This window comes from Meleagris gallopavo, chromosome 2, assembly GCF_905368555.1.
Source record: "Meleagris gallopavo chromosome 2, MGAL_WU_HG_1.1, whole genome shotgun sequence".
NCBI classification, from domain to species: domain Eukaryota; kingdom Metazoa; phylum Chordata; class Aves; order Galliformes; family Phasianidae; genus Meleagris; species Meleagris gallopavo.
The window spans coordinates 19,665,887-19,678,667 of NC_139405.1; the positions used below are offsets into that span (position 1 = coordinate 19,665,887).

Sequence of the window (12,781 nt, forward strand, 5' to 3'; positions counted from 1 at the left end):
GGAAAAAAAACCTACACAACAGAATATTAAAAAAAAAAAAAAAGTATATAGTATATATGTAAATAATATGTACCTTTTAATTTGGGACTTTCCACCAATTTGAATACCTTTACATAGTGTTTAGATCTGACTCTGTATTTCCATTGAATTGAGCCCTCTCTTATAAAATGAAAAAACTTAGAAACAATGTTCTTCAGTTTGCTCCTTATTCAATTTCAGCATCAAAACTTGATTGAAAAGAATTATTTTGTTTCTTTCTACTCAATTTCATGTTTGAGATCTCATAATTGCACAATTTCTTCATACTGGTCTCCACATAATAACAGGGGGAAGGTTAAACAAAGACAAAGGGCCCTTTGAAAATGTTTTTTTTTTTTTTTTTTTTTTTCCAATAATGTTACCTAAATATACAAATATCTGTTTAAAAATGGAAAGCATTTGAGTTGATCATATCCTTTCAATCAGACCCTCCAGTGATATCTTTAGTATTCTGAGTACGCTGGACAATGCTGGAGCAAATGTTTGTACGCTGTCATACTTTGTATAAAATACCAATACTTCTTTCTTCTGAAGAGTTCTGTGGATGAGATTCTTGGCCTCAGTACAAGCCATTTATGAAATCCATTCTGGTGGGGCCACTTGCAGTGGATCACTCAGGAATTCAAAATCAGCCAAGTTTTACTGAAACATACACTGGGGATGTAATGGTACTACACTTTGATTTTTTGCTCTAGTTTAGTCTGTGACTTGGAACAATTCTCATATATGCAAGAATGTATAAGCAGACACAAATATATTTTCAAAATGAGGAGCTATGGTAAAACACTGTTCTCATAGAAATACAACATAGTTATAACACACTAATTTTCCCTAACTTTCAGAAACTTTGCAGCCAGTTTTTGAATTCTAAAAATTGCTTTGTTGTCTGTAGCTTCTATGTAAAGATCTGAAATCTGATGATCAAGGTCTTATCAATTACATCTCTTAATACTGGAGAATGGTGGGGACATAAGAAAGTTTCAGATGAATTATAGCATGGTCAAGAGGAAGTCTCTTGTGATTCTCCAACAGGACTTCCTGAAGCTATTATTGTCATGATGAGAAATTACAGAATGCTGTTTGTAAAGGGTTTGTCTAACGAAATTATTTTCCTATCGATTACTGAATACAATTTTCTGACTAAATTATCAGGGCTTTTTACATACTCTACTACCCAACTTTTTTGAGGAAAAAAAAATAAATTTCCTTAATCGCATTTATCTTGGTGTTCATTAAACTGTACACTACACACTGGGATGTTTTTACCTGCAACCTCCTGAAACTGTCACGCACACATGGATCTCATGGATACAGAGAAAATATCTTCCCTCTTTATTTCTGCCTTTTGACATAATGCTTTAAACTGCAAGATAATATAAATAGAAAGAAATTCTGTTGTGTTGACATTTCATATTCCTTTCTTTATTTTACTATTATATGTCTTGATTTAATGTCAATTTAGCCAGTAATATATTAAGTTTTAGTTTCATTATTTGAACAGTGATCACAGTAATGCACTGCAAAGCATGTTCTGGAAACAAACAAACAAATAAAAAGCTTCAGTTTGTTCTTCAGCATTAACACTGAGATTCTGTGCCAGGAGCGTTGCTGCACAGGAAGATGCTGTGATATGGTGTGTCAGTACCTTCCTGTACCTAGATTACTGTTTTTTTCTATCTAAGTATCAGATAAAGATTCCCATTTTAAAGTAAGCAATTGCTCAGAATGAGAGAAAAGGTGGTCAGGTAGTAGAAAACAGGGAATTTCAAATTCCTTGCTTTCACAAAACATGGCGTTCACTGTTATGAACTTGTATGGGCAACTGCTAAACTTTATCTGTACAGGGAGAATTGTAAGAAACAGAAAGATGTGGTATGTGGGCAGGAGCACAAAACTTCTGCAAAGCACGGAAAAGCCATATCATTTGCCAACAGAAAAAGAAAATAAGTTTAGAATTCTGCTGTACCTTTCAGGGATGCATGAAAGATGAAGTGTAGAATTGAAAAAGTTCTGCAAATCAATCTCTTATTCTTCAAAAGAATGAAAATAAATAAATCAGGAAAGAATAGTCCATCACCAAAAGTATAGCTCATAATTACTCAACACATATAAATGTTAAGGATTGCAAAGATTGTTATGGGTTATGTTGTTATGAGTATGCTATGAGGAAAAAAAAGTCAAACTGATATAATCATGAAGAGTCTTAGAAAAGTCTGAAATTCTGTGAGAACACAGGTTTTTGTACTAAGACCAATTTAAATTCAACTAGCAATATAAGGCCACCTTAACTGGAAGATAACTCTCTCTTACATTGCCAGATGTGCATAATTTAGAAACTAAATTTTACTCGTAATCTTTTACTGTTCAGCGCAGAGAGACTGGCTGCTCCTTGCAGAAGATGAGAAAGGTTGTGTTCTGAAAGGAAAAAAAAAAGTGAGGGTAATAAAAGACAAGTGAGAGAAACCTAAACTCAGGCAGTGTTTGTAAGATAAAGAACTTCAGGATTTGGACAGAATGTACATCTTGTTCAAAGATCGAGTATGATGAGAGAGATCCTTTAGTTGTCTCTCTATCAGCTCCTGTCAAATGAAATCACTTCTTTTGGACAGAAAACCGTATTCTAAGCAAGCTATTTTTCAGTCCCAATAGGACTAATGTGATTTTATGTAAATGTTTTGACACAAACTAAAATATTGTGGAAATTAAAATATTATGAAACCATACATTATTATATCTGAAAGGGATGTTGAAATCTTGATTCATGGTAGTGGTACTTCACAGTCCGATTATTATAATGCATTTCATTTTGATCTTTCCATCTCTCTTGAGAGTCTCCAGCAAATGGTCCAGAAATTCAGTTAGGCTTCTTTTCTATTAGAGTTGTCACTAGCATAGCTCTTGAATTCTTTATAAGTTTTGCCAGTGTAATCCAGAATGAAGGCCTGCTTTTGACCTTCAAGCACTGGTAAGGCCCTGCTTAAACTTTTTTTTACCTATATGTCTCCTGGCGTTCATACTCTTTCCTCCAATCATTAGCCAAGCTGCCTTTTCCAGCCTGCTCTTGTCACTTTGAGGTAATGATTGTAAGAGTATTGATGCAGTAATGGCAGCTCTGCAAACTCCTCCTCATTAAACTGGTTGCATTTTGAGTTCTGAAACAGGATAGCATCTAGTGTAACTACATTTGAATCAATAGAAGTAATAACTGTGGTAGCTACTTGGTGATTCATTGTCTTTGTTTAAATATCTTGTTCCAGGATGCCATATTTATAATTAAAAAAAAAAAAAAAAGCATGTAATATTTTAGGGTTTAGTTATGACATATGGACACATTGACATGAAATTTTATGGTGGAATTAGCAACAGTATTTTCTTAGTTATTCATAAATCTTTTGCAGCTTTTATACTTCTTCCTTACAGAATTTTAGTAATCCAGGTAATGTGGAAAGAAGTATTACACGATAGTAGTTTTCATATCAGAAATGTTAGGGCTTTCTGTACTCCAAGTCTTAGCTCTGAATCGCATTTCCTTCTCTCTTCACAGACATGCTTGTTTTACTGCAACAAAGGCTTTTAATCACTTCAGAAAAGCGAAGAAAACAAAATGGAGGATTTGAGGCCTTCATTTACTGGCTCTTTAATTTCTGTCTCTTTAAAATCAGCATGGATCTAACATAACTATATTGATGTTCTGGTAGAATAAAACTTACAAAAGAACAAATCTAGACAGCTGAAACTGAATGACTAGAGTGCATCTCTTCTGGAAAATAAACGTTTTATTTTTCTTTTAGTTCTTATGTGAAATGTTAAAGATATCCTCCTGTAATACTTGAGAGATAATAATGGGTATTGCATGTTTAACGCAACAGAGTAGCTGTCCTGCTTTTCTTTTTTTTTTCCCCTTTCTGCACATTCACCTCTTCTTGAACAGAAATAAAAGGTTCAAGGCTTGTCAGCATCAGTTTATAGATAGCTGTTTAAAAATAATGAGATATTGGGTATTGTAAGGCTCAGGGCTGTCTTGCCAGACTCATTTATTTCCATTCACCTTTTGTCAGAATTGCAGACAGAAGACATTCAATTAAAACTTGTCACCTGTTGCGTGTGACCTAATTTGTATTTGTGAGTATCACAGATTAGGATACTTAACTTCCTCTGGAACCATTAAAAAATGGAAAGCAACCAAAGTATTCTTAAAACACTTCTTGCCATATTTTCTTCACATAAACATATTTATTTATGGACAATTTTTCACTGAAAACCACTTGTGCTAAAAAATAACAGAATTTATTTACACTAAATCTCATTTCCATGGGAAAACTAAGTGGATTTTATGCATGTTTTTTATGTTTTAGTGCAGCAGTAGCAGTGCTCAAAAGTTCAGCATGTAGATGATTAGTTCATGCAAAGTTTATGTTCTTTTCAAAAGAGGTTGAGAACTTAGCTGTGTAAAGTAACACATTTAACAGTTCCTTTGTCAAACAAACAAACAATCAAAAGTTCTTCTGGGATTTAATGTAAGAGAATTTTTTTTCAATTTCTATGGCAAAATCCAGCCTGCTTCCAACAAAAAACCAAAGTTTTGCCAAAATATTACTGAGATTTGGTTGCCTAAGGACATTTTTTTTATTAAACATGGTCAAAGTCTTTAATGAAAGAATAGCTTGAAACAGTATCTTACAGTGTATTTTTCTTATTTGATTTTTCAACCTGGAAAATTGTTTTGGCTAATAAAAATCAGTTGCAAATTTTTGCTGGAGGAACAGATAAATTATGAACTTAAAGTCACAGAGTAAGTTAGATATTAAAATAATAAACACTGTCTTGTCTTTTCATTTATAAGCAGCTCTTGAAATCAGCCATTTTAATCCCATAATAACAAATATTTTTTAATTCTGACTATGTAAAGTATGAGAATGATTTTTAGACTTCTTTTGCTACACTAAGTAATGTGTTTAATAGTGCACATAGCTATTGAAAGGCAAGATGCTAGAGCCTTCCCCTGCTAGTTGTTAATTCAACGGTAGATCAGTAAAGCTTTAACATCAGTCATAGCTTTTATCTACTTTGATGACTTAGAGCTCTGTTTTCAAACTACTGCCTGCCTAATGGACACATTTTACACATCTTGCTGAATTCTTACCTGTGCATGGTATTATTCAAATACCTTGTAAAACTGATTTCAGAAGCTGTCTGGCATCCTTTTAATTCAGCGCACGAGGCAAGTATGCAGATCTAGAAGAAAAGATAGCTTGTGTTGCCCTTTTTCTTTGTGCTGTGCTACTAACTGTATGTTTCCATGAGACTGTGAAAAGTCTTTTGTGGTTTAAAGTGCACTGCAGATCTTTCAGACTTTAAGGTTAATGTACTGGCCTCATATTTATCTAATCCCAAACTATAGAGATAACTGAATTGTCTAAAGAGTAACTAGATGACCGTGCGTTCATATCTCCAAATACACCTGTCTGTGCCCATGGTGGAGAAATCAACTGGTTTTGCCTTTTTCTGTGAATATGTGAAACTCAGATTTTATAATATTCACCAAGCTTAGCCTGCAATCGTAACGGGCATGGTGTGCTCAAATGGAACCAGAACACTCCATCAAGATTTTGGCCCAAAGGAAAGCCACATCAGAAACTGCCATCAAAATTCCTCCCTCTTGCTCTTTCCAGTTTTGCTGTTAATCTCTTCTTGGTTTTTATTTTAATTTCTTGCCTCTCCTACTGATGTTCTTCTAATGCTTGGCAAGGTGCAATTTTCCGGAGTCTATTCTTACTAGTAAATATAAAATTTTACATGTAACATTTAAAGCAATACAGAAATCTTACAAGCAGCTGTATAAAATGGACCTTACCCAATTGTGTATCCCAGAAAATGAGATGGGAATATACATACTCCTTACAGAGTGCTGTGTTAGAGGAAGAGAAGCAAATTATGAAGGAATACATGATATAACTGGTGTACTGCTTGGATCTGTGTAGAAAAATAAGAGATAGTTAGAAATGATTATCGTATTGAGGACGTGAATCACAAAATGAATGATGTGCTGGGACAAGGGCAATCTTTTTGATTATATAATACTGGTCACAGTGGGGTACCTGTCACAAATGAATGCTTCGGGACAGTCTGAGAGAAGTAGTACAGAAAAGGAATAATAACATGCAACGGCATTGGTGAGGTAAGAATCAGCAACTTAAAAAAGGTGAAAATGAAGAGTTCAGATTTGCCTGTGTTAAGTTTGGATGGAAATTTCTGGCGGGTGGCTCATTTCTGCAGCTAGTCTTCAGTTATTTCTGTGCAAGACTCCATGGATGCTTTCACTATAGAGAGTTTGTGCCCAGTATCATTCTGTTCTATGTTGGTAAGCAGCTGACAACCGTTGTGCCAAGATGAGCTTGATGAGCTCATGAGTTGTTTGTTCTAAGACATAAAGTGAATGTATTGCACTTGACTGTTGAAGTCACATTATAAATGGTAGCAAGACTCTTCTTTCTGTTGGTACCAAAATAAGACTCCATGTGGTCAGCCTTGTTATCCTCATTTGGGGTTTTGTTTTTGTTTCTCTGCTGAAGAATTTAAAAATGAAGCTCAGTGCTGTGGAACTTTCTTCACTGATACTAATGGATATTTTAACCCTAAACAACTTTAATGATAGTACCTCAGTGCAACCTGTTCTCTGCTCTGACATTAGTTTATACAGATGGGATGGGTAAGTTTCTTTATACTTTACAGATGGGGACACTGATAGGGTGAGTGAACTAAGCTGCTGTCTCTGAGCTGTTTCTGGCAAGTCACATACAGAACTAAGTCAGGGGTCTACTTAATTAGAGCAATTAACTGTGATGAAGAAGATCTCAGGCCCCTCCTCCCATATCCCATATGAAGATCTTTCTCAACAGAATTGCTTTTTTTTTTTTTTTTTAAATAAAGAAGGCATCAGCTGTTACCATCTTGAGATCAGATAAATGTAACTTCTTATAATGAATTTTCTTATGCAAGCTACGGGAGTTATAGGGAAAAATGTATATACAGACTTAGAAACCTCTGGATTTCAGTTTGCTGTCTTCCAAACTACAGTAAGTTTTTACTAAATATGAAGTTGATATCCTTCATTAAGGAGTGTCTTGTATTGTTTCTCCTATAAAGACTCTTGGGAAGTAACATACCACTTAGCATGTGTTAGATTATCAGAAATTGGTGTTGACAAATCTACCTGAGAGGAAAGCTTAGAAGATCCTTATCAGTTTTAATTAAAGGGTTATAAACACCTAATTTATTTTCTTTTGGTTTAAAAATGTTTTCACTTTAAAATTGGATTTGGTTATACTTTATTTGTGTAATTGAAAATTGTGCAGTACCAATTGTTTTTCTTTTTTAAAAAAATATAGCTATGATTAATAGTATATATATGTATAAAGGTGAGTGCATGGTTCTACATACAGTTTTGTGACATTTTTCTGTGTTCCCTTTCACTGAGTATGTGAATGGCTTGAGTGTGTATCTCTGCAAATGCAGGGGAGGTAAAAAAAAAAAAAAAAGAAAAAAAAATTGTTCATTTTGGTAGATTTATATTATTTTAATTTAAGCTTCAGTTCCATTACTTTTTGATTAAACATACTTCTGTCTGGTGCTATCCATCTTTATCACTATGAAATCTGTTCCCAAACAGAAAGAAAGATAGCATCTGAATTATGCAGAAATCATTTTCTATCTACTTTTCTTCAAATGCTGGGCAGACTTTTTTGTAATCCCAGCAATATCACACGTGGCTTGTTCTAATGCTTTGCCTATTTCTGAATATTCTACTGTCAAAGCTTGGTCTCTTGCTGTTTTAGAGGAGTGTATTGTCCTGGATGTCATTTTCTTTGCATATAGCTCAAACTTGCTGATTCAAGGGTGGAGAACACTGAGTGATCAGTAGCTCTGAAAAGTTTTTGACTTTTGAAAACACCATGTGTGCAATGCCTTCACTTCAAGTATGAGAGTACAAACTTAAAGGCCATCTTCCTCGGTTCTGTTACTGTGTGCTCTTGCAGGCTGGTGTCATGCCAAGTCAGAGAGTGGAAAATAGAACAGGAAAAGAAAACACACAAGAGATATAGAAGAAAAAGAGTTAAAGCCAAGAAACAAGATCTGGCTTTGGATTCATGGCTGTTTGATAAACTGGCATTTTTTCTATCAAAACCCAGTCAGTTCTCTTTATTTTTTCAGAATGGAAGAGTAGTGACAGGTTTTTCCCTGTGCTACCAGGGCAGGTTGATTGGCAGTGCGTAAATTCAGTGCTGTCATCATCTTCTGCACTTGAACTATAATTTCTTTGGTGGTAGCTTCCTCACAGCCCAGAAGCCAATTCTGGAGCTGCTTCCTGTGAGAAAGAGAACAAGGAGATGGGAAATAGTAGTGTAGAGTATAATAATGGCAGTAGAAAAGTATATACAGACATTTTTCATGGTTGTAGGAAAATCTATCTGTTATCTCAGAAGTAAAATTACGTCACTGTTTTGTAGGATCCATCATCCTTATCTTATCCCCCTTTCTTGTTTTGTCTATCAGAACACCTATAGTTTGTTTCAGGAAAGCAAGCTCCTCTCTTTGTGTACCAAATAGGCATCGGAATGCTTTATTGAAGCAATAAACAATTTGAAAGTAAACTACAGATGTTAATTCATTATTGCTGACATCTAAATGAACACCTATACAATTTCTTTCAAACTCTCTTGAACAATTTTGGGTCTTTAATCCACATACAGGTTCTTATTTTACTAAAATACTTTATGTTCTCTGGCCACAATACTTAAAAACAATGCTTTTGACTTCTTTAGACTGTACATAGCACCATTCTTTTTCTGAAGTTCTAATTCTCACTATATTTCCTCTTCACAATGTTAGCTTTGTATATACATGGTATTTGTTGCAGCTTTGAATTTTTGCATCTACTGAAGAAGACTTAAGATCAAACTTTTTCATAATGGAATCTAAACTCCTTGGCTGTTATTAATATTATTTAAAAATGAACAAATGGTTTTCACTAAACAGGAAATTGTTTTATACTTTAGTCTTACATGTGTAAAAATCTAAACAGCTTTCAAATACTTGCAGTGCTGCTTTTCCTTCCTTCTGAAATTACTGTTTGAAATAAACACACATTTTAAATAAATCTTGAAAGGCAGAAGTTAGAAGATTGCTTTGTTAAAATTATCTTCATAACATATTTAATATCATGTTTGCTTATTTTTCCAATGTAGGTGTCCGCCTAGATAGAGTACGTGGAGGTCGCCAGAAGTACAAGCGCAGAATAGATGCAGAGAATAGCCCATACCTGAACCCTCAGCTAGTTCAGCCAGCAAAAAAGCCATGTGAGTACACCAGATAAATTATATTTCTCTTTGAATACAAGGAATTGACTCGTAGCCCTCTTTGCTGGGCTCCTTCTGATTGGGGCAAGACTGTGGGCAGAAGATATTACCATGAATGCAATAGCCATTTGGCTGTTAACTTACTTTGTTTTAAATATGCTTATGCTTTCTCAAGCAGAGTTGAACACAGAACATTCTTACCAGTGGAAGTGTATAAAAGTATCATTTATGCAGTGCAAATTTTACATTTATGTGTTATCTTTATTTTCAGTAGTATATAAAACGGTTCATACTGCGATCATTAGTTCATTGAAGCTTCTAGTTTCAGATTTCACAAGAAAGTGATTTTTGTAGTTTTCACTAACTAAATGAGTTTGACTGCTCAACATCCCAATGAAAATACATTAAGAGCCTCATTAATTTATACTCATAGATTAACATATTACCTAGCATTAGATTAAAACAGCAATATGCCACACTATTAACAAGCATAGATTGGTTGTTAGGGCTCTAGTACCCTTATAAGCATTATGGTGTTTTTTGTGTGTGTTGTTGTTTTGTTTTCATGGTGTCCTTGATTTTATCTTGCCAGGCTGAAATTAAAAGAGAGAGAGAGAGAGCTGATCATCTCATTGCCAAAATACAAGTTCCATCCTCTTTGCGATTAACTAAAAATAGTTAGGGGTTTTGCTTTGCAGCTTATATAAACTCAAGCAGCGACTGTACTAATTCCATGAAGTAAATTTAATAGCATTATAGCTGTAGTGCAAGATGCTCGTGTATTAGCCTGCAAAGGCATACAGTCTGTATCAATGGCTGTAAACTTACTTCAAATTCAAATCAGAATTCACGCATCCAGTTGCTTCTGTTGCAGAGGTTAATTTGCTCTTAAAAATAGAGAAATAAACCAGACAAATAAGGAGAGGATATTCCTCCTTCTTTTGCATTTCCATCTGCCCCTGTGCATCTGACAGAAAAAGACAACACGCACATCAATTTTAGTCTCTTGAAAATACCTGGCTGTATAGAAAACGGAATTTGTTTCAGAACATGTTCCCCAGTAGAGGACAGTGCTGTGTGCAATACGTTTGAGCATATGGGGTTCTCGAGAGCAAATAAACAGTCTTTGAACTGTAAGTGAAAGGGCATTTTAGCTGTGTCAAAGAAAAAACAGCCAGTTTTATATAAAATTAAGGCTTAAGTGAACATATGGCATAGTTTCCTTTTGCCTTTCCAAAAAACATTATGCTGATTATATTCCTTCAATTGTCCAATCTGGCATCTTCTACTCAGCCTACATAAGCTGTCCCACCGTTCTGTAAATACAATCTAGGGCTGCACTAAGCAGATTTTGCACATTATAATAAAAACTTTCTGATAATACAATAAAATTTAATAAACTCTAATGCTTAATTTCATTAGAGGTTTAGTTTTCCTGGGTGCACAGATTGTCAGTTTTTCATTTACTTGATATTGTCATTGAGTAAAAATGCTGATAGCCTAGCATACCAAAAAGCCAAAACCAAGCAGGGAAAAAAAAAAACAACAAAAAACAACCCCAAGCCCTTTGATACAAAGGAGGTTAAAACTCTTGTACTGAAACACAAGAATCTCTGTAAACCCGAGATTACTGCAAAGTAGTGCATTACATTACCTCTAAGACGATAACTACACCAATTTCTGTAAGCTCCATTTGTCTGAGATAAACTAACCTCCTTATAAATCATTACTCATTATCTGAATGCCTCCCTTCATTTTCCTCATCTTGTCTAATTACAAACATTTTTGTAACAAACATTTATAAAACTTAATTTTCAGATCCTGTCAGATAAGTGTCAAGACTTGAAACAGTTGAATCGGTTTTGTGTGGAAGTAGCCTGGGAGATTTTCTGGACCCTGACTGATAGTTCGTGCATAACAAAGGCACGGGAATGAAAATTGGGTTCTATTGATTCTAATTAGGGAAACATTAAATAAGATTTACCTAGAAACAGTGCTCATGGCTATTCAATTTCCTGAGTGATGGGGCTTCCTGAGTTCATTCAGAATTTTCGTATGTTGTATACTACCATATGCTTCAATATATGTAGTTCTTTTCCCTAGATTTTGTGTCCTGTACTCTGTTTTCCAGCTTCACCATGAAATCTCATGGTCTGTCTGTAGATCTTGTTGATTGTGAAAGTAAAACCAAAATATACAATATTACTGAGTCATTTACAAAAAGCCATTGTTGTAGAGCCTCATTTTAAAAAAGAAAAAAAAAAATTATTTAGCTACTACTTCTGTATACAGGGAAAATACAGAACTTAGGAACATGAGTACTTCTGCATTTATTTATCACTAGTTAAAAAAACAACAAAGTTGAGGTTCTCAAATTTATGTTTTGATATTTAAAAGTCATTTTATCTTACTTTGCAAAACTATAAAACTAGAATTTTGAAAGAAGTGCTTTTTTATCACTTAAAAACATGATAAACTGTGCATGAAAGTAAAAAGGCTAAGGAAGGACTGCTTATAAAAATAAAAAAAGATGTGCAAAGGCTTTTTGCCAATATAAGTTAAAAATTACCATCTGTCATCTCTAAATAAGAGTACAGTTTCTCATTAATCAGTTTGATAATCAGTAGAATATTGAGATCAAGAATTACTCAGTTGGCATAGTTCCTATAGTTTCTATAAAATATGAATATATCCTCTTGTAATAAAACATGCTTGATGTGATGGTTTCCAGTTGGCTCTTCTATGTAGTACTTATTTTATGAAGGGCTAGCATATATCACAACTTCTGACACACAAATCTGGAATAAGGCAAAAACTGTAGAGCCAGTAGATCAGAATCAAGGAGCGTATGTCACAAACTAGCCATAAAGTATCAGAAATCAGAATCAAGTGAGTGTTTTATGGAAATCTGTCATGGATGGATAGGGACTGATAGGGAGAGCCCCTCTAACACTCCTGGGCAAGTCACTTCCCTGCCAGCTTGCACTGCATTTCTCCATAGAAGGACAATGTGGTCCAGCTTGTGACTTAAATGCAGAAAAGGAAAATAATACTAATTCTAAGAGCTTTCTCTGCAGTGCTTTGTATCTTCTCCCAGTGGATTCTCATTTATATCAAGCTCCATTATTCTTTATCATAAGAAAGGAACCGATTAGTTTAAATTCACTAAAGGGTGCTGTTTAGGCTTGAATTTCTGGTGCAATTGAGAAGATACCATAAAAAGGTAAAAACTGTAAATGTATTTGGAATTAAAATAATCTGTGCTGCATTAGGAGGCTTGATGAATTAGTTACCTTCCCCATTTTTCAGTTCTTTCAGAGTGATAATTCAGGCTCCTGCATGATGACAAGATATTTCCGTTGTGGCTGTATGTGGCTATAATGCTT

General features: G+C 34.5%; 1 protein-coding gene across 11 annotated transcripts in view; it reads left to right on the forward strand.

The window, feature by feature from the left end:
* ESRRG (estrogen related receptor gamma) overlaps positions 1-12,781 on the forward strand; it is a 382,004-nt gene that overhangs the window by 324,247 nt on the left and 44,976 nt on the right. For all 11 annotated transcript variants that reach the window (XM_085219237.1, XM_085219232.1, XM_085219236.1 and 8 more), the window contains one exon: positions 9,285-9,395. In XM_085219237.1, the coding sequence (XP_085075363.1) occupies positions 9,285-9,395 (111 nt within the window). The remainder of the gene's footprint in view (positions 1-9,284; positions 9,396-12,781) is intronic.